This window comes from Myotis daubentonii, chromosome 3 (assembly GCF_963259705.1).
Source record: "Myotis daubentonii chromosome 3, mMyoDau2.1, whole genome shotgun sequence".
Classification (NCBI taxonomy): domain Eukaryota; kingdom Metazoa; phylum Chordata; class Mammalia; order Chiroptera; family Vespertilionidae; genus Myotis; species Myotis daubentonii.
In genome coordinates, this window is record NC_081842.1 from 125,222,328 (window position 1) to 125,249,435 (window position 27,108).

General features: G+C 42.0%; 1 protein-coding gene across 1 annotated transcript in view; it reads right to left on the reverse strand.

Annotated features, from left to right (window-relative positions):
- The window catches only part of LOC132230650 (leukocyte elastase inhibitor-like), a 38,308-nt gene that overhangs the window by 10,842 nt on the left and 358 nt on the right, over positions 1-27,108 (reverse strand). The window contains exons 2-7 of the mRNA XM_059688418.1: positions 26,650-26,824; positions 24,274-24,411; positions 23,622-23,739; positions 20,784-20,926; positions 20,530-20,697; positions 18,693-19,095 (exon numbers count right to left, since the gene is read on the reverse strand). Coding sequence (XP_059544401.1) covers positions 18,693-19,095; positions 20,530-20,697; positions 20,784-20,926; positions 23,622-23,739; positions 24,274-24,411; positions 26,650-26,817 — 1,138 coding nt within the window. The 5' untranslated portion in view covers positions 26,818-26,824. The remainder of the gene's footprint in view (positions 1-18,692; positions 19,096-20,529; positions 20,698-20,783; positions 20,927-23,621; positions 23,740-24,273; positions 24,412-26,649; positions 26,825-27,108) is intronic.

A 27,108-nucleotide genomic window follows, 5' to 3' on the forward strand; every position in this document is an offset into this window, starting at 1 on the left:
AGTATGAAGCAGCAGATGGCAAGGTGGCCCTGTCTGGCTAGCCAGCTCTGCTCTGCTCTGGTCTGCTCCACCTGCTCCATTCCCATCCCCCTCTTCCTGTTTCTCCAGGAAACAATCTTGAGTGGAAAGAGAAAGTGTGCTCCCAGAGCCAGAAAGAAGCTGGCTTAGAGAGAAGTCCCCACTCCTGGTCTCTGGTTGGTCCATCCTCATGCAAAGGAAGACTCCAAGTCCTCAAAGTTTGATTACTCCAAAAAGCACTGTCCTGATTGGTCAGAATGGAGCTGCTCTGATTGGTTAGTGAAAATGCTGATAAGGATAGACATGTACAGTTCCAATTGAATGGGGAAAGCCTCAGTCTTAAAGATTGAGATATAAGCTTATGCACAGCAAAAGAAACCATCAACAAAACAACAAGAAAGCCCACTGCGTGGGAAAACATATTTGCCAATGTCATATCTGATAAGGGCCTAATCTCCAAAATTTATAGGGAACTCATAATACTCAACAGAAGGAAGATAAACAATCCAATCAAAAAATGAGCAAAGGATCAAAATAGACACCTTTCAAAAGAGGACATTCAGAAAGCCAAGAGACATATGAAAACATGCTCAAAGTCACTAATCATCTGAGAGATGCAAATCAAAACAACAATGAGGTACCATCTCACACCTGTCAGACTGGCTATCATCAACAAATCAACAAACGACAAGTGCTGGAGAGGATGTGGAGAAAAAGGAACACTCCTGCACTGCTGGTAGGAATGCAGACTGGTGCAGCCACTATGGAAGACAGTATGGAATTTCCTCAAAAAACTACAAATGGAACTCCCATTTGACCCTGTGATCCCACTTCTAGGAATATATCCCAAGAAACCAGAAACACCAATCAGAAAGGTTATATTCACCCCTACGTTCATAGCAGCACAATTCACCATAGCTAAGATCTGGAAACAGCCTAAGTGCCCATCAGTAGATGAATGGATTAGAAAACTGTGGTATATCTACATGATGGAATACTATGCTGCTCTAAAAAGGAAGGAACTCTTACCATTTGCAACGGCATGGATGGAACTGGAGAGCATTATGCTAAGTGACATAAGCCAGTCAATGAAGGAAAAATACCACATGATCTCACTCATTCATGGATAATAGAGACCATTATAAACTTTTGAACAATAATAGATACAGAGGCAGAACTGCCTCAAACAGATTGTCAAACTGGATCAGGAAGGCCGGAGAGGGTTGGGGGGAAGAACAGAGGGGGGTAAGAGATCAACCAAAGGACTTGTATGCATGCATATAAGCATAACCAATGGACATAAGACACTGGGGGGTAGGGGAGGCCAGGGGATTGTCAAGGGCAGGAAAAAAAAGGAGAAATATGTAATATTCTTTGTAATACTTTAAGTAATAAAACAATTTAAAAAAAGATGTTTAAATAAAAAAAAGGTTGAGACATATTCTAGATCAGTGGTTCTCAACCTTGGTTGCACATTAGAATCACCTGGGAATCCTTTAAAAATCCCAATTTCTAGGCCTCATCCTCCAGAAATCCTGTCTCTTTGTTGCTAATGTTGTGGCCCCACGCCAGAACAAAGAAACAGAATTTCCGAGGATGAGGCACAGAAATCAGAATTTTAAAAAGATTCCCAGGTGATTCTAATGTGCAGCCAAGTTTGAGAACCATTGTTGTAGGGACTCCGTTCTAAGGACAGGCTCAGATGCAGGAACACAGTGCAGGCAGGCAGTTCAGTGCAGTCTTCTCCTTGAAGTGCCCTCCTGGTGAGCCCCCCTTCCCTCCCCTCTTCCTTCCATAGCAATGGCTGCAAGGGTCTGTCTTATAAATTTGAGTCTATTTAGCCAGGAGGAGTCCTTCTTGGTAGGTATCTTCTGTATCAGGGTCCCCAGGTCCAAACAACCTTGATGTCACTATCTTTAGAATCCAAAATGAATTTATCCCATATTCTTCTCACAGTGATGGCTACACCACTATTTCTGTGGGTTGTTGGTTTGTTTCCCACTTTAAATGTCTGGGAATTCAACTTCACCAAAATTTAAAGTGGTTGAAGGTATGAAATAATTCTGCATTCATGAAACTTGCCCCCTGTTTTCTTACAAATCTCAACATGAAACGACAACAAAGAAAAAGTCCTATTTTGTGTGTGTGTGTGTGTGTGTGTATGCATGTGCTACTATGGATAATATAACGTGCAACGGATTGTAGATTTTTGTTTGTTTGTTTTTTACTCCAGAAGTTATTTATCATGAAAAGGGTCAAGGAAGGTCCAATAATCAGTGACAACAATATTCTCCTTAGACTTTTTTAAAAAGCAAGAAGAGCTTAATAATGAATATTTTAGACTGATTTACAGTTTATTAAATAAAGAAACCAATGCTTATTGAAAGCCACTTACTGCTAAATTCAAGTATTTTGATCAAACCTGGCATGCTCTCCACCATTTCTCACAGAACCAGAGAACCACTCACTGGCTTCTTCAAAGAGGTCAATGTGAGAAAGTCAGGAAAGAGAGGCTGCTCTGAGAAGTTGTTAAATAAAAATATGAGACACAGTAGTTGAAGAAAAAGTTTTCTGAATTTTATTTTTTCTCCTGCCATGTTGTATTTGTGCTCACCTGGAGTTAGCAATCTGGGTTAAATAGAAAACAAAGCATTTCCTAAGTCAATGTGGATACTGTATATAAGGTTCAGAGAAAATTGATCATTATACATCAATCAATCAATACATTTACTCTCTAGTGTGGAGGCAAAGTAACTGTTCTATCAAATAACATCAGAGTGTTCTCCTTGTGAATTTAAAATATAAAGAGCCACAATCAAAGCTCAGAGATACTTACACACTCAGGAAGGTACGGTGTTTGATATAACTACCAAATGAGCACATGCTTACCTGAGCTCCCATGCAGGAATCTCCCTGCAGAGTGAAATGTGTGCGAGCACGTGCACCTGGAAACATGTATAAGAATGTTCATAGATCCAAGGAACAGCAGCCTCCTGATCACCACACCCTCTGTCTGACGAACAGCAGCTGTGTGTGAAGCCTCCCCCCACCAGCCAGATGAGCCACCACAGCTGTAAACAGAACCCACCAGAGGAGCTGCTGCCAACTGAGGAGCAGTTGCTACCACAACCGCCCGAGGAACATCCGCAGCCCGAGGAGCCACTGCCACCCAGGTAGCAGCCACTGAATGACTCAACATCTAGATATGTCGGTGAGATCAAACATGGGTAGACAAAGAAACCCCCAAAAGAAAGAAAAGGAGGACTTGCCAGAAAAGCAGCTAAGTGATTTTGAGGCATGAAACATGACAGAAAAAGAATTCAGATTAAGGGTCTTATAGTGCATAAACCGGATGGAGGAAAAAAATCAACAATTTATGCAAAAAGCAAGAAGAAACAGATGGAAAAAATCAACAACTTATGTAAGAATCAAAAAGAAATGGATGAAAAAATCCATAACTTAGGTAAGAACAAAGAAGAAATGAAGAGTGATATAGCTGCAATAAAAAACACCATCGAAAGTTTCAATAGTAGACTAGGAGAAGCGGAGGACCGAATTAGCGAATTAGAAGACAAGGAAGCAAAACACACCCAAACTGAACTGCAATTGGAGAAAAAAAAATTAAAAGACAAGAATGTTCATAGCAACGTGCTTTCTCTTAGACCCATATTTGGAAACCACATAAATGCCCATCAGCAGAAGAACAGACTAATCAATACAACAGAATAATATATAGTAATAAAAATAAGCAAACTACAGCAATGCACAGCAACACGGCTGCATTTGAAAGCTGCACTGTTGAATGAAAGAACAGACACAGAAAGCTGGGTGGTTTGATTATAGAAAGTTCAACAACAGGCAGAACTAACCCTTAGGGTTTGAAGTCAGTGGAGTTTTCTTTGGAGAGCTAGCAGGATTGTACTGACTATATTTTCTTATTTTCTGTGTTCTCCATGCTCTGGGAGTTGGGGCCTTAATCTGCTAATTCCTAGAGATAGCGAATGGCCCCCTGATGCTCCTGCGAGTGTACCATTGATATAAATTCAGTGACCACTCTCTCAAATATCTTATTTATCAGACTCTTAGAGGCCAAATTTCCAAGTCCTACTGGAAACTATCCCTGCACAGGTACCAAACCACTAGAGACTACTTTTATAGCCAGCTCATAGCCCAAAATTATTTACACCATCTAATTTAAACCTAGTGTACCTATCCTGCCTTGCCCATTACTACCTGCAAGAATTCCAGAAGGCTTCGCCTTCACCCCTGTGTGCCTCCTGGCAGACTGGGTGCTTCCCAGGTCCCATCTGGTGTGGTGTCAAATGCTTCCGCTTTCTAGGAATCTGTATCAGTTAATAATGCAGATTTTATAATGAAAGAAAACACCATAATTTCAAGATAAACATCAAAAGTGCTTTATTCAAAGTAACATCCATCACTAGCTACACATTTCCCCCATCTTTCAGGTAATTTGTGGATATCGTGCCAATAGAACTCATCTTGTTTTGAGGCAAACCATTCAGAGACCCAATTTTCTACTTCTTCATATGTTTTGAAGTGCTGTTCAGAACGTGCATGTGCCATTGATCAGAACAAGTGGTAATTTGAATGTGCAAGGTCTGGTGAATATGGCGGTGGGTTAATACTTCCCAGGCACAATCTTTTAACATGTCTTTAACTGGTTTTGAAGTGTGTGGTGGTGCGTTATCAAGAAGCAGAATTACTTTGCCATGCCTTCAGGCCCATTCTGGTCTTTTCTTAATCAAAGCATAGTTCAAATTGATTATTTGTTGTAGGTAGCGATCAGTATTAACGGTTTCTCCTGGTTTTATTTTTATTTTTTTTAAATTAAATATTTATTGTTCAGATTATTACAGTTGTTCCTCTCCCCCCCCCCATAGCTTTCCTCCACTCAGTTCCCACCCCACCCTCTGCCCTTACCCCTCCCACTGTCCTCATCCATAGGTGTACGATTTTTGTACAGTCTCTTCCTACACCCCCACACCCCTTTCCCCCCAACAATTGTCAGTCCACTCCCTTTCCATGCCCCTGGTTCTATTATATTCACCAGTTTACTCTGTTCATCAGATTTTGTATTCACTTTATTTTTAGATTCACTTGTTGACAGATATTTATTTGCTGTTCATAATTTGTATCTTTACCTTTTTCTTCTTCTTCCTCTTCTTAAAGGATACCTTTCAGCATCTCATATAATGCCGGTTTGGTGGTGATGAACTCCTTTAGCTTTTTCTTATCTGTGAAGCTCTTTATCTGACTTTCAATTCTGAATGATAACTTTGCTGGATAAAGTAACCTTGGTTGTAGGTTCTTGCTATTCATCACTTTGAATATTTCTTGCCACTCTCTTCTGGCCTGCAAAGTTTCTGTTGAGAAATCAGCTGACAGTCGTATGGGTACTCCCTTGTAGGTAACTGACTTTTTTTCTCTTGCTGCTTTTGAGATTCTCTTTGTCTTTTACTCTTGGCATTTTAATGATGATATGTCTTGGTGTGGTTCTCTTTGGATTCCTTTTGTTTGGGGTTCTCTTCACTTCCTGGACTTGTAAGTCTACTTCTTTCACCAGGTAGGGGAAGTTTTCTGTCATTATTTCTTCAAGTAGGTTTTCAATATCTTGCCCTCTCTCTTCTTCTGGCACCCCTATAATTCGGATGTTGGTACGCTTGCAGTTGTCCCAGAGGCTCCTTACACTATCTTCATATTTTTGGATTCTTTTTTCTTTTTGTTTTTCTGGTTGGGTAATTTTTGTTTCTTCGTATTTCAAATCTTTGACTTGATTCTTGGGATCATCTTTTCTGCTGTTGGATCTCTGCATATTATTCTTTATTTCAGTCAGTGTATGCTTAATTTCTAGTTGGTCTTTTGTTATGTCCTCCACGGTCTCACTAAATTTATCGATTTCCAGAAAATTCTTGAAAAACCTTATAAGTGTGGTTTTGAACTCTATATCCAGTCATTTGCTTTCCTCCATTTCTGTCATTTGTGACCTGTTTCTTTGTCTCCGCATTTTTTATGCTTCCCTGTGTTGGTAGAGTGGCTTTGTGTGCCAGGTGTCCTATAGGGCCCAGTGGCTCAGCCTCCCCAATTACCTCAGGTGTACACGCTTGGTGCACCCCTTTGTGGGCTTTGTGCACAGTCTTGTTGTAGTTAAGCCTTCATTGTAGTAGTTATCACTGGGATGAATTAACCTCCAGGCCAATTGGAGAATCAGCTGTGTCTGCAGTGGGAGAACTTCTGTGCTGAAGACACCCTTCTGAGGCAAGACTTGCTTCAGTGGGGTTTTGGTGCTCTCTGAGTCTGCCCCCTAAGTGTGTCCCTTATGGATCTGAGGAGTTGTGATCTGGATGGTCCCCCTCTGACCACTGGGTACACTGGCTCTTGGATCTAAGGAGGTGGTAATTTAGCCTCTTCCTGAGGCTGCCCAGCAGGAGCTATGAAGAGATCTGCAGATTCCCCTCCCTTTTTCGGGGGTTTGGAGGTGCTCAGATGAGGCCCAGCTGTGAAGCAATGCAAGCTGCTGTGGGGCCTTGGGCCTTCTCTTGGAAGTTCTGGGTCTGTCTGGCCCAGCTGCAATTTGTTAGGTAATTTTCAGATTGCAAAGGGCCAGGGCATTCATATGTAAAAGCCTCTGCTGCAGCCTGGGTGGGGCTGGGTCTCAGAGGATCAACAGGGAGGAGCAAGCAGCTATGGCTGATCCTCAGCCCTGCCCTAAGGGGCCCTGTGTCTCAGTGTCCTGGTAATCGCTGCAAGCACCTCTGAGGGAAAGCCGCCCTCAAGTTCCGAATTCTGCCTGCTGCCAGACAGTCCAGTTTCTCCCCATATGAGTCCTGGGTCCCCAGAGACTCTCCTGGAACTGGAGTTCAGAGAATTCGGGAGCTTGTGACTCCCTCCCAATTCAAAAAGACAGCCGAGTCCTCAGGTGCCAGCCCCTTTCCGCACACGCTTGAGCCTCCGTACCTCTGCACTTTACTTCGGCAGCTCCTCTGAGTCTCAGTGTGCTTTTCTCTTTCTTTTTTTTTAAAGTTAGTGTTAAGGCTACAATGAATTGTCTTTCCTTCTAGTTGTAGGGTTTTCACTCAGCCAGCCTTCCTGTAGTTCTGGATGATCTCCGTTTTGTATATTCATTGTATTTTTGAAGTTCTTGTGGGCGGCAGCAATTTCCGGTGTTACCTATGCTGCCATCTTGGTTTCTTGGTCTTCTCCTGCTTTTAGAAGCTCATAATACACCACACCTTCCTGATCCCACCATAGCATTATCTTCTTTCCGCAGCTATTTGGCCTTGCAGTAGATGTTGATGTTTGACCTGGATCAACCCATGATTTTGTGCATTTGAGATTCTCAAAATAAATCCACTTTTCATTGCCAGTCATCAATCAATTCAAAAACACTTTCTTTCATGCCATTGAAGCAACCTTGTACTGATGACTTTGCTGTTTTCCATTTTTCTTTCGTTCAGTTGATGTAGCACCCATTTTCCTTCCTTTAAAGTCTTTCCCATTGCTTGTGAATGATTGGAAATTGTTTGTTGAGCAACATTTAATTTTTCTGCAAGTTGTTTTTGAGTTTGACATTCATCTTCACCCAATAATGTGTGCAATTGTTGGTCTTCAAACTCTTTTGGTTGAACTAGACCTTCTATGTTGTTCAAATCGAAATCATCACTTTTAAAGCATTTAAACCAGCGTTCACAAGTATCTTGAGATGAAACATGTTCACCATAAGCTTTCCAAAGTGTATGATAACTTTTTCTTCAAAATAAAGTAATGAATTAAAACTTCTTCAAATGCTCTTTTTTGGCACAAAATTCAATATTTTTAAGCGTAAAAATATCTATGATGTTAACACCTTCAGCAAATTTGACATTGAAGTTTTGAAGCTTGCTGTCAATACCACAAAAGAGCATACATACCACATTGCATATATATCAACATATGTGTAACTCCATCTATTGAAAAAAATCTGCATTATTAACTGATACACCTAGTAGGTAACCTGAGGCTGTGATTCTGGTATATAAAAAATCTGAAAATATTTAGGATCCAGTTCTCCCAAAGTGTGACTTCACAAAGTTTGGCTGCCTTCCATATGTATTTTTCAGTGGTAGATTGTGTCAACTGACGGGCATTGGTGCCAAGTCAACGCCAACAGGAATCTCCAATGTGGGTGAAGTGAAGAAGGAAGCTTTATTGTGACACAGAATGCTGTGAAGTGAGCACAGCTGCAAGGGCCAGGCAGCCCTCTCCCTGTAGGTAGACAGCTCTGCTCTGCTCCTTCCTTCTTTGCTCCTTTTGATATGGTTTCTTTTGTTGTTGTTGTTGTTGTTTAATTTTAGCCTTTTTTAGTAGGTATCTTTTGTCTCAGGAGTCACAATTGGGAAATAACGAGTGGCAAATGCTCTAGAATGGCAGTCCTGCCTTTGGGAACATTGTCTCAGATGTCACCCTTCCTTGAAGTGCTGGTTTACATCGACTCTCCTGAAGCTTGCCTTTCCTTTCTCTGCACGATCTGTTCTGCAGAACTGAAGTTCTTAGGATTTTTTTTGGTTCAGTTTACATAAAAAATGTCAAATGTTTAGGAACAAATCTAACAAAAAATGTGTGTGTGTGTGTGTGTGTGTGTGTGTGTGTGTGTGTGTCTTGATAAGAAATCATTCTCTCCACAAGTACATGAAGTTATCTTATCTAATAAAGAGGGTGTATGCAAATTGACTGCCACACCATAATGGTCAAGATGGCTGTGCCCACAGTGAAGGCAGGGATTCTGTAACACAAGATGGCTGTACCCACAGTGGAGGTCCAGTTCCTATAATGAGCCTAACTGAGCAATCAGCAGTGACCTGAGGCTGTGTGGCAATGGGCCAGGACAGGGGGCCTGAGGCTGTGCCCCCTGTCTGATGGGGCTAGAGAGGGGACATCAGGCCATGCCCCCGACCTGGCAGGGCTTGACGGGAGACCTCAGGCCTCACCCCTCGCTACGTGACTTGGTCAGGGGACCTCAGGCCATGCCCCACACCCTGGCACCAGGCAGTGGGGCCTGAGTACGCACTCCTGTCTGGCAGGGCTTGACAGGGGAACTCAGGCGGTGCCCACTGCCCGATGGGGCTTAATGGGGACCTCAGGCCATGCCCACCACCCAGTGGATGTTGAAAGGGGACCTCAGGCCACGCCCTTACCAGAGGGCCGAGCCAGGAGACCTCAGAACATGCACCCCACCCTGGGCCATAGACCTTAGGCTATGCACCCTCCTGGTGGGGCTTAATCAGTGACCTCAGGCTGCACCCCATGGCCCAGGCCAGGGGACCTCAGGATGAATCCCCCGCCCTGGTCCTGGGCCGGGTGATCTGAAGTTGCACCACCCTCTCAGCATAGCTTTACAGGGGTAGGGCTGCCCAGGTCTGGATCTAGCCCAATGGGGGTGGGCTGGCCCGGTCTGGGTCTCCTGTGATTTGGAGGCACGTTTGAGTGGGTAGGGACTTGACTCTGATTCCTGTAGCACGCCCCAAACTCAGGCAGGAGGCAGATTTTCATATACATTTTACTAATTTTCTTTCATCTCTGACACTTCTATTATAGAGAAAGGGCAAATAGAAATATTAAAATATTTCCTTTAATTAATTCCCTTTATATGTACACGATTTTTTTGCACCAGGTCACTAGCATTTTTATATTTTCTTCTAAAACCTTGCTGTTTTGCTTTCACAATTAAGTCTACTGTCCATCTGATTGGTTTAATGCAGAAATCAACTTTAACATTTTTTCATATGATTCCCAAAGGTTCCAGAACAATTTATTGAAAATTTCCTCTCTTTACTCCCAACTTTGGAGACCACATTTGTCAGAAATATGGTGGCCATAAGATTTATTATTTAAATTGATTAGATTTTGAGAGTAAAAAAAGGGCATTGCTAATTATTGTAGTAGAATAAGAGACTTAAACAGTCTGTTTTGAGCAAACAGGGATGATGCGCATCATAAAGCAGGGTTCATATTGCTGGGCTCTCTGTTTTGTTCCATTTCTGACCACCTTTGCACAAGAACCCACTTTATCTTATTTCCACAGCTTTAGAATAAGTTGTTATTCTATTAAGTATGTCCTTTCATTGGATTCTTCAATATTTTCTTGAATATTCTTGGCCTTTTACCTTGTTATATAAGTACTAGTGGCCCCGTATAGAAAATTTGTGCACATTAAAAAGGAATTAATTAGAGGAAATATTTTAATATTGATATTTGCCCTTTATAATAGAAGTGTCAGAGATGAAAGAAAATTAGTAAAATGTATATGAAAATCTCCCTCCTGTCAGAGTCTGGGGCATGCTGCAGGACCAAGTGTCAAGTTCCCACCCACCACCCGAAAGTGCTTAGAAAACACAAGAGACCCAGACCTGGCTGGCCCCACCCCCATTGGATAAGACCCAGACTCAGCCAGCCTCACCCCTTGTCCAGCTAATCCTCGCAGAGAGCAAAACCTCAGGTCCCCCATACTGGCACCAGATGGGGGTACAGTCTTAGGTCCCCTGTCAAACCCTGTCAAGCAGACGGCATGAGCTGATTTTCCCAGGCCTGGCTCTGGGGTGAGCGTGGGGTCATAGCCTGAGGTCCACTGTCAAGCACCATGGGGTAGGGGGCGCAGCCTGATGTCCCTGCTGTTTGGTCGTGATGATCCGGCTATTTTACATATTCCTCTATTATATAGATAGATTAGAATCACTTGCCATGTTTCACCAAATGAAAAACTAAACAAAGAAAACCTGTTTTTTAATTGAAATTGCATTGATTATATAGATCAATTGACATTTCAATAATGAATCATGACCATGGTATAGCTTTCCATTTATTCAGAACTACTTTATTTTCTCTCAAAAATGATTTCAGTTTTCTGTATAGAATTTCTTAACTTATTTTGATGAATTTATTCCTAAGCATTTGAACATTTTTTACATCATTATAAATGCTTCTGAAAACATTTTTTAAAACTTTGTAACTCATAGAAATACAAATTAGCTGTGTTACTTCACTTGTAACCAGCAACGCCTTACTTAACTCACTTTTAAGTTCTAATAATTTAGATTTAGATGAAAATATTCATCGGAAATATTTTAAGATTTGGTTTTACTTTCAAGTTTTTATATATTTTGTTTTTCTTGAGTTACTATATCACCTAGGATCTTCATTAAATTTTGAGTAAGTGATGGCAACATACATTCTTATCTTGTCAAATTGCTAACTAATTTATCCTTTTATATTTTTTGTATAAATTTGAGGGCTTGTTATTGGGTGCATACAAATTTAGACTGGTTATATTTTCCTAGGGATCTGAAACATTTTACCATATAAAGTGTCTGTCTTTATCACTAGAACAGGAAAACCTACTTTACCTAATAATCACAGCTACACCTACTTTTATGGTTAGTATTTGCATCATATATCTTTCCATTCTATTTTCCTAATTGTATTTTTTTATGTTATACATATATTTTCTATAGACACCATACAATATTTTTTCAATCTAGCCTAACCATTTTTGTCTTTTAACTGAAATATTTAGTCATTTCACATTTATTTTTTAAGAATATCTTTTTTGATTTAACAGAGTAAGGGAGAGGGAGAAGGAGAGAGATAGAAACACCAATGATGAGAAAGTCATTGATCAGCTGCCTTCTGTAGACCCCCTGCTGGGGATCAAGCCCACAACCCAGGCAAGGGCCCTTGACTGGAATCGAACACAGGATCCTTAAATCCACAGGCCAATACTCTACCCACTTAGCCAAACTAGATAAGGCTAGTAATTTCACATTTAAATAATTACTGAAATATTTTAGATTTAATGTGATATTTTGCTATTTGTCATTCTTGTTCTGTGTATCTTTTTTCTTCCCTCTTTTTGGATTGGTTGTGTAATTTTTTTTTTAATCTTTTTTCTCTTTGGTTTATTATGGAAGTTATAAACCCTATCACTATTCTTCTTTTGGTTACTTAGTACGAAATGCATCCTTGACCTATCAAAATCTACACTAATGAAAGACAAAGATGCTAATTGACCGTACCTTCACTATGACCTAAGTCACACCCAGCACCCAATCAGAGCGACTATATGCAAATTAACCGAACTAAGATGGCAGACGGCAGCCACAGACCTAGAGCAAGCAGGAGGCTGCCCAGGCGATGGAGGAAGCCAAGCTTCCTGCCTTCCCAGAGCCAGCTGTGGCCTCTGCTCATGGCAACAAAGTTTCAATTATAGAAGACAAATAAACCCCAGATACCTGCTTCCAGGCAGCCTCCACTGGGAGCTTGGTGGCTGGGGGTTGTAGCCAGCCTGCAAACTGCCATCAGCCCCTCACCTAGGCTGGCCACACTCTCATGGGGTGAGGGTCCCCGCTGGGGGGCTTAGCCAGCCTGAAAACAGCCCTCAGCCCCTCATCCAGACTGGCCAGGCACCCCAGCAGGACCCCCCACCCTGAAGGGGCTGTGGCCAGCATGCAAACTGCCATCAGCCCCTCACCCAGGCTGGCCAGGAAGCCCAGTGGGTACCCCCACCCTGAAGGGGCTATGGCCAGCCTTCAAACTGCCATAGACCACTCACCCAGACTGGTGAGGCACCCCAGCAGGACCCCCAGCCCCACCTGAAGGGGGTGTGGCCAGCCTGAAAATGGCCCTCAGGCCCTCACCCAGGCTGGCCAGGCACCTCAGCGGGGACCCCTACACTGAAGGGGCTGTGGCCAACCTGCAAACAGCCATCAGCCCCTCACCCAGGCTGACCAGATACTCCTATATTATAAAAGGGTAAAATGCAAACTGACCCTAAAAGCAGAACGACTGGGAATTACTGGTCACTATGACACACACTGAACACCAGGGGCAGATGGCCAATGCATGAGCTGCCCTCTGGGGTAAGTGCGCTCCCACAGAAGGAGCTCTGCTCACCCACAAGCTAGGTTGATGGCTGCCACTACAGTGGTGATGGTGGGAGCCTCTCCAGCTTCCTCAGAAGCGCTAAGATATCCGACAGCAGCTTAGGTCTGTTCCCCGCTGGCAAGCGGACGTACCCTGAAGGCTCCCAGGCTGCCAGAGCAATGTCTGAATGCCAGCTTAGAACCAATACCACAGGGAGCAGACCTAAGCCAGCAAGTGGTCATCCCCCGAGGAATTCCAGACTGCGAGAGGACACAGGTTGGTCTGAGGGACCCCCCCACCCCAAGTGCACAAATTTTTGTGCACCGGGCCTCTAGTCTATATATATAAAAGCTTAAGTGACCATTACTACTGGACAACTGGATGATTGGACCACTGGCCGGTAACAATGATGTGCACTGACCACGAAGGGGCAGACTGACCTGGTGGTCAGTTCACTCACACAGCCAATCTTTTGTGGCTGGCCAACCTCCCACAGTCCTTCTCTGCTTCTGGTCACAATTGGGACTGGGTGAGACACTCCAATTGGCCGGGAGGGACCCCACCCATGCATGAATTTATGCACTGGACATCTAGTCGAATATAATTGTACAGATATGTGATACCTACCTTTGAGCTATGTTTTAATAATCATGTTGTTAACAAAGTTGGTTGTAGTGCAAACATCATAAAGTGCACTTACACAAACCTAGACAGTTCAGCCTAATCTGGATTTCAGCAGTGTGGTATATCTTATTTTTCCAAAGCTAAAACTCTGTACAGCATTTTACTGTAAAAAACAGCATGAGATTAAGTCCAGCACAAGAGAAAATGATTCAATCAAGAAGCACAATAAACTCAAAATGTATGCGGCAGGTGCCATTGTAATATTTCATTCTGTTTTAAGCACATTCTTCTTTCATAAATGGAAAAGTTACCCATTCTAAAATAATGATAAAAGTTATACTATAATAACTACATTTACTATCATTATCAAATATCATGTACTGTGCATAATTGTATATGCTACACTTTTTTCTATGACTGGCAGTGCAGCAAGTTTGTTTATACCAGCATCACCACAAACACATAAGTAATGCCTTGCACTATAGTGCTATGGTGTCTACAATCACCAGGCAATAGGAAATTCTCAGCTCCATTATGACCATGTGGGACCACCAAGGTAGATGCACTCTGTTGTTGACCAAAATGTCATTAAGCAGATAGTGATGGTAATTGTACTTTTACTCTCTTCACAGAAAATGCAAGGACTCCAGAAATGCTACCTCTATTTTTCTTCCCCAACATCAATGGTTTCCTTTATTTTAATTTTGTGTATGTTTGAAATTCTGCAGACATTATTACTGTTGTTTTATATGGTCAATATTTATTTAAATTTATTTTTAAATATTTTCTTGCTCTTATTCTTTTCCTACAATTCTAATGTGCTTTTGCAAAAATAATATTCTCTAGAATTTTTTTAAGTCTCTCTCAGTTTTTGTTTGAGTGAATAAATCTTAGGGAATATTTTTCCTGGGCATAGAATAATTCTGGATTGGTAGGAGTTTTGGGTGATGTTGTTTCAGCATGTTAAATCAGTCTGTAATCTCTGGTTCACATAATTTCTGTTGATTTATATATTGTCCTGCTAACTATTGCTCCTCTGAGGGTACTTTGTCTTTTTATATCTTTCATGATCATTTCTTTGGTTTTCTGTAATTTCATTGGAATGTGAGTAGAGATGGATTTCATTGTAGTATTCTGTTTGGTGGTTGAGTAGGATTTCTAAAATCTGTGAATTGATGTGTTAATAAATAAGTTTTAGAATACACATTTTGAATGTTACATCTTTAAATATTATTCTGCACTATATTGTCTCTTGCCTTTTCTTTTCCTGTTAAACATCTTCTTACTGACTATTTTCAATATTCTTATCCCTCCTTTTATATTTTCCATTCTATTGTCCTTCTTGGGTTTACTCATTATAGTTGTCTTTCTCGAAGAAATTATAGGTAATTTTTTCTGGTCTGACAATTAACTTTTTTCTATTTAGTTTGTTGATAAATTTATCTACGTATTTAGTTTTTCATGTGTTATATTTTTGAGTTTTAGAGTTCTATTTCATTTTTGATCTTTTTTAAAAAATATTTTAAAATTATTTCAGAGATAGAAGGAGAAGGAGAGAGAAATAGAAACATCAATGATGAGAGAGAATCATCTCTCACCTTCTACACAACTCCAACTGGGGGTCGAGCCCATAACCCAGGCATGTGCCCTGACTGGGAATCGACCATGAACTCCTGATTCATAGGTCAGCGCTCAACCACTGAGCGATACCTGGCTGGGCTCTATTTCATTTTTATTAAATAATGCATTATCTTTAAAATTTTTAGTTATCTGCTGAAATGTTTAACCTTGGTTTTTATCAACCTGATAAAAAAAAGTGTTGTTTTATAATTTGTGTGTGATTATTCCAATATTTAGAGCCCCTGTACTTGTATGTATTATCTGTTTTTTCATGCTGATTTATATTCATGTTGTCATAGCTCTTCATCCATCCCACTTATCTTTGATTATGTGCGAAATAGTGTACTTAGAAAAGCTGATTGTAAAAATAACTAGTGGGCCCGGTGCACAGATTCATGCACGTTGAAGGGGAAATAATTAGAAGAAATACTTTAATATTGCTATTTGTGCTTTCACCCTCAGCACTTGGGAGCTGAGCGGCACCCCATTGTCGCCCATCTCAGCTGGTCACACCAGCTTTGGACTGGTGCTGCCCACTCACTGCTCTACCCTCCCACCATGGTCCAGCTCTTTCTCGAGTTAGAGCCCATTGGGGCAGCAACCCCTCCACTGCTGCCTGCTGCCAGCGCCACATGGCCAACACCCACCGTATTACATACTGCCCCTGGTGGTAAGCACACGTCATAGTGAGCGGTCAAACTCCTGGTCTCCCTGTTGAGGGGACTACAACTAGAGGGGACAATTTGCATATTTGACTTTTATTATGTAAGATTTGAGGTTTATGGGTATCTTCCCCTACGAATGATTTTTGTTTGCTTCTTCCATATGCCTCTGGATAGTAGCAAACCAGAATAGATGTAATCCAATCCCAGGGATTGGAATTGGGGGGACTGTAAAAGGACTTACATCAGGGCTACATTCTGAGCTGCTGCGGTCATACTCCTAGAGTGTAGTTCTAATGTTGCCATGTGAAAGCACAGGGTCACAATGGGGGCCCCATAATTGACAGCGCAAAATTCTGCCTGCCTGACCTTGAACATCATCAAAATCCCTTCATCATGTCCTATTACCTCAGTTGGGTTGGGAAATGACCCTGGGGTAAAGGTGGCCCCAGTTTCCATAGTAACCAATTTACCCAGGATTGCTGAGTACTTCATAATCATGGCAGCTCCCTTGCCTTTGGGCTCAGGCTTGCTTGTTTTGGTATTTTGGTTGTGTTATAAGGTCTGAGTTACCTATTTCACATTGCAGTAAAGAATTAGATGTTCTCCACATAAAATATTTATTGAATTCTAGTTTCTGCTCTGAAATTTACTTAGTTGTTTTAACCTTCAATAATTTATTTGTAGTCCATGAGCCTGCTCCCTCATATATAAAAGGGATTTGAGCAGAGTTTCATGGGGCCCTGCAGTTCGGTTTCTACCTCTTTAGCACAATTTACTCTAAATCACTGAGTAGATTTTAGCATAAGAGCCCTAGGAGAAGAATTACATAATGCAGTGACTTGCTTTTCTTGTTTTTTCTGTGACTAAGAGAACCTTCAAAATTGAAGGTGCCAGTAAGCATTTTAAAGGAAAAAAGGAAGGAAAGCTTGCCAACAGATTTGCTAAAATCTTATTTTTCTTTCATGGAGCCACTGACTATCATCATGGATGTCAGTATTGTCAGTCCAAGAGCCCCATTAGTCCTGTCTTTTCTGAGATCCGATAGAAACAAGAAGAGGACTGAGATCAGTGTGGCTAGCAGAATCTTAGGAAACGTTATTAGCCAGCCCACCAGCTTTGTGGGAGCAAGAATATGCAGCATTTCAAGCCCCATTCCAAGCAGTGCATTTGACTAAGGTTTATAATGATCACAGAGCCCCTCCCCGATCCAGTATTGCATAACGCCATCCCATTGCTATCACAATCTGGACTAGATGATGGAAATCAAGAGCCCTTATCAGAAAACACACAAGAAGCTGGTAACAGTGTGATCTTTGCACCCCGTCTAGCTTAACAGTCTCTCCTACTTCACTTCTCTTTTGTAGTTTCATGGCATCTTTTAAGGATTCATTTCAGGCACAATTATTTTTTATATTTTTGTTTGTTTTGTTTTAAATCATTAAAAGAAACTGGGTCCTAGAAGCTGCAGTGATCTAAGCAGCAGCAAGTTTGTGCATTCGTCGTTTAAATACGTTTAAAATATCACACTGCTGGCACACCTCATTTGCATGAAATTCTGCACCACACATACTAATTGTGGAAAAATTACCCCCCCACCCCATCCCAGAGGGGAAAAAAAAACTACTTTGGAAGATAATTCTCATTGAAATCTGCCCAAAATTCGTTTAAGTGAACTGTGACAAGATTATAAATGATATGAAAAATAACATTTTAACATTTGGCCATCAACTTAAGAAAATGGTTTGCCTATACAAATTTTTAAATTTTTTAATGTAGTCAACCCTCATATGGTCCTCGGAATTAAAGCATAATGAACAGGAAAGAAAAGAAAAAGAATGCAACTGAGTGCTAAGACAGGACAAATTGCCAGAAGTAATGAAGGTAGAATATATGCTAAATATCAAGTGCAGAATTTCATACAGCCAACAAGGTAACAGTCTATATTTTTCACTTACACGGGCGAAGTGGATTTTGCAATTACCAGTTGCGTTAAGTGCACCAAATAAAGCTCCTAAAATTGATACTACAAGGCGCCACCTTAAGTTTTCTAGACTGCAACTGTGCATAATTTTAAAATGGTTTTCTTAAATTTATTTATTTATTTAAACATAACATGAGGAAGGTGTTAAAACTGGTGTAATAGCTCAATAGAATAAGTATTCCAGATTTTGGGGAGGGATGAAGAGGGAGATATTAGAACCCTTCACCAGAACCCCCCCACCTTGATCATCGTGGATTAATGATGTGCTTTGTGGATGTGGTTAGTCAATGACACCTTGTGATCCCACACAAACTACAAACCAGGTGGATAAAGGATAATAAGCTCTTTAATTGTTTGAAATCAGAGGGACTACAATAGAATACTAATCATATAGAACAAAGGGTCAGAAACACTGGCCAAGGCAAATTTATCTTCATAATCCAACCTTTAATTGGGCTGCTCTCCTATATTTCAATTGAATGTTTTTAAGCCTCCCTTCAACAATGACTATCTCTCTATCATAGCTTCCAGAAGTCTATCTGTGAAACAAATTACAGTACTGTAATTTTTCTCGTGGCTTTCAATATAGTACAGCAGTTTCTTCCTTTACTACACTATCAAGAGTCTATGTATCTGCTTGGTGCATTCAAAAGCAATCACTAAATTTTTCCATATAAAGAAAGGAATATAGATACCTTATGCCAAAGTTAATGGGTGTAAACAGCCAACAGAGCTGACATTAGAAAGGAAGTTACAGATTTTGGGGGGGAGGGGTGGTACATTTATTGTAGAAGATATATAATTTTCATATATCTTTGAAAGGGCCAGTGATACAGCTCTTAGCCTGACCTTGGGTTTCCACAGTTTCTAAGGGGAAGAAAGTCTGCCTAAGAACAGGATGTTAGCTGAGGGATTGTGTCGAATGAAAAAAATGAATGGATGGTCGGCCACAAAATTTTCAGTTTCTGGCATAAGCGCGCAACCATATAAAATTTCATCTTCGGCAGCCGCCGCTGCCTCTGTGCCCTCCTCATTAACTTCCACAAAAGACTTGTGGATAATTTTTGATATATAAAGACCTCTGACTCTCGACATGCCAGACAGATCAGCCTTGGGGTTAAAGAGATCCTCTATACCCAGGCTTTTCAGGTGAGAGTTGAGGTTGTAGCTCTCTTCCAGCTTGAACCTGGGCAGGTGGACATTGACTTCAAAGGATCTCAGAGTCATAGGATTGGTCCACTCATGCAGTTTTTCCAGAGTCAATTGTTCTTCGATCTGAAAGGAGAAAGGGCAAAAGAAGAGGTGAGAACTATTCCACGTAAGCAAGGCAATACACATTATTTACATGAATGGATTCATGTTATCAGTTCCTAATCAGTTTCCTTCATGTTTTGTGCCAAAATAAATTCCATTTGGAGGATTTCATTTCTTTTCAGCAATTGGTGATAATAGAACAGAGCTGTGGTCCAAGCCATCAAGGGCCTACGTACCAGATATTTTGGATATCAGATGCATCAACTACACATCCATCCACCCACCCAACCATCCATCCACCCAGGCTTTCCTAAACCCCTGCCACACTGGATTACTGTGATAGGCCATGATGGCTGTTATTATTTTAACTGGTTAATTGGTGCAATGTAAAATTCAAAATTTTTCTTCTATTCTGAACCCTACTGATCACTGTGGTTATCTGTGAACTCACTGTGCTGAAGTAATGTCTAATAGATTTAGCTTCTGGGTAAAAAAAGAAAAGGGACTAGTTCCTTATCTAAAATTGGGATAGGGTTAATAATAGTACCTACCTTATAGCCTTGTTGTGAGCATTAAATGATTTAATGTATGCGAAACACTTGGCACACAGTACTAGTAAGAGCCACAAGAATGTCAGCTATTATCATTGCCATATTACTACTACTATTGGACTAGAATGGACCCATCATTCCCCTTGTTCTACTGATGCTGATTATCTCCTTTATGGGACTGGAGAATTTCTCTTTATAATCAGAGAAGAGACAAATATGAAAATACAATTAAAAGAAGGATCATACTGATTTTAATACATACTTTATACATGCCAATAATTAATATTGAACCTCTTCCTGATAACAAGTTTGTTTAGGGAGAGGGTAGAGAAAAACCACACAGCAGGCTAGAGACACTAAAGAAAACCGTAATCTTCACAGTTTTGCCTAGTCCTAGCCTGACAAGAAATGTCTTCGCCTTTAACTGAAATAAAATAGAAACATCATACAAAGTTCATATGAGAAAGTAGGCTTAGCTTTCAAGCTAGTGTGTCATATTGGTCTTTTCTACCACGTAGCCGTGAGAAATTTAATTCACAGTCTATATGAATTGTGATGAGAAGGAGCAGTGTAATAATGGGATCACATTGTACAAGGTAAAGCTACCCAGTATAAATGTTTTGAGATTTTTAATTTTAATAAATTCGTTTCAATAAAAGAATTCTAATTTTACTGCACTTTCCTCTAAATTTTATTTAAGAAAATTCCTGTGAGCTGCTGCTGACATGTTAAATTTCATATAGATTCTTATATCCCCACCACAACTGTTCACTGACAGTCCCTGAAAAGTTAATCTTAGGGCTTCAGAGTAGCAGACATTGATGACCTACTACCACACCACATACACACAGTCTGAACAGATCTGTTAGAAGGAAACATGAAGCATGAGCATGGGAGCTGTTACCTTCTTCAGACCTGTGGCCTCTTCCTCGATGTCATCTGGCAGCAGGATGACCATACTGAGGTTCCAGCCTTTGTAAGGCAGCTCCAGCACCCGGCACTTAAGGTCCTCGATGTAGCCAAATCGAAATGTATTCGTCTGATACATCATTTTCACTGTTTTTGTGTCTTTCTGAACAGTTGAAAAAACCAAGTCACTCACAGTATTATCTGCATTCTCTTAGAGCAAAGAGCAATCTTATAATTACATCATCTCACCTTATTCAATCTGAATGGTGTATCGGTTGTGGCCTCTTTACTGAATGTCTCCTTCCATTTTCCATTGAAATAGATGGCATTAACTAGCACAAGTTTGGTCATATTATCAACCATGCCTGCAGCCAACAATTCTGGAATTTTCCCTAAAGAAATAAAATAAGTTTTTTTTAAAAAATTCACATATTAGCATCCCATTCTTGAACTGCATTGAAATGAAATTCAAATTCATACTTTTTATTTAATACACATTAATGTGTTAAGTTAGGGAAGCCCTACCAGTATGTTCTGACTGTAAATAAACCAACTAAAGGGTTTAAAAGCTAAAAACAGGACAATCTTTTCTGCATTGTATGAGAAACAATGAGCCTTCTTTTGTGAATGCCTATTCTTTGGCAGGGATAAAAAATATGTTTTCATGAAAATGATCTATATTAATACAAGGGTAATAAAGTAATTAGGCCAAATATCTTCCAGATGACCATGTGAACATTCTTTGGGACAAAACTATGGTGACGGTGCCGAGGCAGGGGCGGTTAGTGTTGATCAGGGAAGCAGAGGACAGCAGTTAGGTAATCAGGACAGAAGGGGAGAGCAGTTAGTAGACTCTGGATGTCAGGGGAGAAAAGTTAGGGGGATTAGGCCAGCAGGGGAGAGCAGTTAGGGGGATCAGGCCAGCAGGGCAGGGGGATCAGGCCAGCAGGGCAAAGCAGTTATGGGGATCAGGCCAGCAGGGCAAAGCAGTTAGGGGGATCAGGCCAGCAGGGGAGTTCAGTTAGTTGAATCCAGCAGGCAGGAGAGAGCATTTAGGGGGATCAGGCCAGCAGGGGAGAGCAGTTAGGGAGATGAGGCGGCTGGGAACAGTAGTTAGGGCGATCAGGCCAGCAGGCAGGTGAGCAGTTAGGAGCCAGAAGTTCCAGATTGCAGGAAGGATGTCGGAATGCTGCAGGGACCTGGCCTAAAACAGCAGTCGGATATCCCCCGAGGGGTCCTGGATTGAAGACGGTACAGGCCAGGCTGAGGGACCCTACCCCATGCACCTATTTCATACACCGGGCTTCTAGTTGTTAAATAAGTCACTTCTTCAAAGCCTCCAAGTAGAAGCTGCTCTCATAGAAAATATTTTAACACATATCCGAAGGCTAAGACAGTTACTCCTCTGAAACACCAGTTCCCTTGTGACTGCGGCATGGCTATGAAGAATGCCTTGGATGGGAGACAGGTGTTGGGTAGGTGCCTTGATTCAGACCTAGACAAGGTTAGAGAGAGTGGTGGTGGAGAAACAGATGAGATGGAGCCATCCTTGACAGCTTGGACAAGACATTTGCCAAAATACTTATGGCCACAGCAGTTTGTGTCACAAGTATGAGAATATTAGAGGCCCAATGTATCAAATTTGTGCCAGGGGCTCAGCCTCTGCCACCACAGCTTCATCCTGAAGGTCGTCTAGAAGGTGTCCAGTCTAATTACCATATTATGCTTTTATTATTATAGACTAGAGGTCCAGTGCATGAAATTTGTGCACTTGGGGGGGGGAGGGGCTCAGCTTGGCCTGCACCCTCTCATAGTCTTGGAGCCCTTGTCTTATGTCTGAGTGTTGGCTTAGGGACCACTGACCTTCGGTGGGGAATGGGCCTAAGTCATCTGTCAGACATCCCTAGCAGTGCTGGGAGGCAGGAGAGGATCCCGCTACCACTGCTGTGCTCAGCAGCTGTGAGTTTGGCTTCTGCTTTCCCCCGTCAGGGGCTGTGCCTGTCCCAGGGGACGCGGCTGTCTGCCACGCGGTCTCCCTCCGACTCTCTGGGCTCAGAGGTCTGGCAAACTTTCCTGCCCAAATCCCTGGTTTTTTTTTACCTTTCCAGGGGAGTTCTGCTCTTCCCGGCTGCAAACCCTCTCACCAGCTGAGCAATTTCGCCAATTCGGTGTGGGTGTTACTAGTTTCAGCTGTTCATTCCATTTGCTCCGGGACACGACCTGGGACGCGTCTGCCTATATCGCCGCCATCTTGGTTCTCCAGTTTGGCTTCTGGATGAGTGGCATTCCCCCGGTTGGTGTTCACTGACCACCAAGGGGAATCTCTAGGGTTGAGCAGGCTCCAGCCTAAACTGGCTCTCCGACATTCTCTGAGTGGTCGCAGATTGTGACAGGGTGTAGGCCAGGCCAAGGGACCCCACTGGTGCATGATCGAGGCTGGGAGTGATGAGGGAGTTTGGCCAGACAGAAAGGGACAGTGGGAGGGTGCCAGGACATTTCCGGCCCATCTCGCTCAGTCGCGATTGGCCAGACCCCAGCAGCAAGCTAACCTATTGGCCGGAATGTCTATCCCCTCGTGGTCAGTGCACATCATAACAACTGGTTGACTGGACGACTGTCTGCCCACTGGTGAACAGTGCACGTCATAGCGAGCGGTTGAGTTGCCATAGCATATCATTAGTATATTGCCCTCTGATTGGTTGAACAGACAACCGACCAGATAACCTGACACTTAGCATATTAGGCTTTTATTATATGGGATTCTTTTCCATAATCTGGGCCAGGAAGATTTTCCTCAAAGCTTTATCTTTTTTATCCTACATTCAATATTACTTTTAATTTTAAAATGTGGTTTTGTGAATTTATGGGGAAAATATTTAGCTGCTTCAGTGAAAGCATGTTGAAGTTCCCACTTTGAGGAATTCCCACTTTAAAGGCTGTCGGCTCTGGGCAGTGGCAGAGTTCAGCCCCAGCGAGAGGGTGAGGGCAGAGGAAAAGGGCAGGGAATCATCTGCAGGCCGGGAGAGTGGAAGGAGGAAAGGAACGGCCAGTGTGTAATGAATGCCTACATTCCGCCCGCTCTCTCACCTTCAGTCTGCCCTTTGACCCACTCATTTATCACCATTCTTGCATCTTCAGAGGCTCGCTGAAAATCTACACTGGCCAGTTCAGCATCATACATTTTCTGGGTTGAAGCTAAGAATTCCTGTTTAAGACAAAAAAAGATAAAATAAACCCAAAACACAAATAAGTCCTACTACATACAGAAATGGTTTTCTAAATCCTTAAAAGCAGTAGAAATTGTCCTAAAAGACATAAATTTCGTTGTAACAGAAAAATTCTAACCCTTGCACTTTTTGCATTATGGTAAAAAACACATAACACTAAATTTACCACCTTAATCATTTTAAGTGTACAGTTCAGTAGTTTTGGTGTCACATAAAATTTACCTATTCTTTTCTGACCTTTGGCTAACATTTTCATAAATAAGTATATACTGGTTGTTCGTTGAAGTGAATTATGGAATTCACTCTTGCTTTAGTAACACAGCCAGGGTCAGTCTTTTCCTGTGAAGATTATCAAATGAAATCAAATCCTAAATGGGGATACTGCCATCTGTTTAAATTCTGTATTTTATTTCTGAATGTGTATAAATAAAAACTGACTTCTGTGACTTGATTGTGCTGGAAAATGTCTGCACTGTTTCGTCAGTTTTAGAATGTGAATGTAAAGTACTCACCGGGAGGAACTCATAGGTTTTCTCTCCATATAACCTATTAGCAAGTTTCAGAATATAGGGAGCTCCGCGCTTGTTGATATCAGCATTCAGACTCTGAAAACTTGAATGAATCTCCTTAACTGCATCGAAGTGAAGAGTCTAAAATAGAGGAAACATTCTTTGTATAGTCATTTATTTTGAAACGGATTCCTTGACATTTGCTTCTATCAAATAAATTAATGCTTTTATTACTAATTATCAATAATTTCTAGCCCAATAATTTATTAAACTTTCATTGGAGAACAAAAGAATAGAGAATCTAAAATTTATAGCTTTTTGAGACATAATTACATCAGAAGCTATTTTTATACCATTTTTTATAAATATAGTCCCATGAATGTAAGTGGTTAATAGGTTAAATATTTATCTAAGTCTGCTTTTTCTCCAGAGAAAATCATAACTGGTATATTCGTATATAAATTCTGTATCCAATAGAGTTTTACTGCAAGCTCTCAGGAATAAACAGTAAAATTAAGACTCAATCCCCTATGTGGGAGCACAAAGATATTATAGAATTGAGGGTATTTTAAACCTACACTATCAGCATCAGTAACTTAAAAATAACATCTATAACATTCAGCAAAAGTTTAATTTTCATGTTTCAAATCAAGAATCCCGTTATGGTCTTATAAGTCCTGGGCTGAATCTTTATTTCAACACACACAGAATAAACCTACACAGTGTAGAAAGACCAGTTACACAACAAGATAGGGAATGTTTGCACAGTTGCTATGATAGATCTGCTTTAATAGAAAAGCAGGGAACCCTTAAAATGACTTTTTGCTGAGGTAATATAGTCCCCTGATAAACCTCAAAATAGAAGCTGACTTTACCCTGCAGAAAGCAATTAACTATTATTACCAGGGGATAAAATTAAAAGTGGGTTTTTGAAATATAAAAATGCTTTCATGTCTGCAGCTGTAAAGACCATTGGATTTTCATAAAATTCAATATAATAAAGAGGTAGTATGCAAAATGACCATCATGCTCTCGCACAAGATGACTGCCCCCATGTGGTCACCAGATGGTCACACCCAAGTAGTCACAAGATTGCTATGCCCATGTTGTCACAAGATGGCCTGCAAGGGAGGGTAGTTGGGGGCGTACTGGCCAGCAAGGGAGAGAAGTTGGGAATGACATGAGTGGCAGGGGAGGGGAGTTAGGGGCGACCAGGTCGGCAGGAGAGGGCAGTAGGGGGGAGACCAGGCCTGAACAGGAGGCAGTTGGGGGCAATTGAGCCCACATGGGAGGGCATTGGGGGGCAATCAGGCTGGCTGGGAAGCAGTTAGGAATTGATCAGTATGGCAGGCAGAAGCAGTTAGAGGAAATCAGGCAGGAAGGAAGGCTAGCGGTTGGGAGGCAGCAGTCCCCGATTGTGAAAGGGATTGTCCCTGTGGGATTGGGCCTAAATTGGGATTTGGACATTCCCTGAAGGGTCCCTGATTGGAGAGGATGCAGGCTGGGCTGAGGGACAAACTGCACCCCTGAAACCCCAGTGCACGAGTTTTGTGCACCGGGCTCTAGTGTGGAAATAACCTATTTGCAGCTAGAACAGATGTATAAACTTGAATCCAAAGCAGGACCTTCCCCAGTAACTGGCACCTTGTAGTCTTTCCCCTAGTTCAAGGAGAGCGGGAGTTCCCCTCTCAGAATTCAACAAAGACCACACAGCACAGTGGTGGGCCCCACACCCATGAAGGCCAGGTGGAAGGCCAGGCATTACTGCTTCTTCTCCCTGTAACAGGGACCTGCCATACCACCCAGGGCTTGGCCCTGTCCCTGCAGCCACCACACCTCACTTTTTTCCTCTCCTTCAGGCCCCCCAACCCACAAAGGCACTTGTGCCAGGCACATGACTAAGTCTCAACAGTATAACTGCAGGATCTCCTGTGCCCTCAGAAAGGCAACAATGCCAACGTCCTCCATTCCCTGTGTCATTTTGTGCTGAAAGGTAACATTACATAGCAGGCATCTGTTAATGAGTAGCGGGTTACATGCAAAGCAAAAACTGAAAAATCTGAAGCGAGAGGAGATGCCTTCAAAGATTTGCCCACTGCAAGAGAATTAGGGCTTTCGTAGCTTTCTTCACCGCTGTATCCTCAGGCAAACAAAAACAGTGCCTGGCACATAGTATGTGCTCAGTAAAAACTCAATCATGAGTGAAAGCCTGCATATAAATGAACTGTTCTTGGGACTTTTCTGAAAGTCTGGCCTCATCGTGTGTAGTTGTGGAACACACAAGCACAGTGTTTAAAGCTCCCTGTAAGAGCTCAGAGGCACACCTTTTTAGGAGGGACTTGCAGGGAACCCACACTCCTTTTGTTAGTTTCTGCTGACCTTGGACATCTGTGCCTCGGTGGTGCCTCTGGCCCCCAGGAAGACCATGGCCAGCGCTGAGGAAATGCTCATGGGGGAGATGAAGATGTTCCCAGAGGGGTTGCTGTCCTTCAGGGTGCGGAAGAGGTCCACTGCGAACCGGGTGTTGGCCAAGCTCAGCTGCTCCATGGTGAGGCTACAACACAGGACAGAGGCCTAGCACACCAGCAAATATGGCAACGACATTTCTCCACGTCTCCCTTGACCTGAAACACCCGGAAACTTGTACTTCCTTTTCTTTTTCCAGGAGGACAAGAGCACTGTCTCATGAGCACACAGGTGGGAACTGGAAAAGGATCCATCAGTGACCCATGGCCAGGACCCAGGGAGCCGAGAGGGCTCTGACTTGCAGACTCAGCAGCCAGCACTGGGCCTTTCCTACTCAGTTGGGGAGCACACACATTCCCACCCTTTACCGGA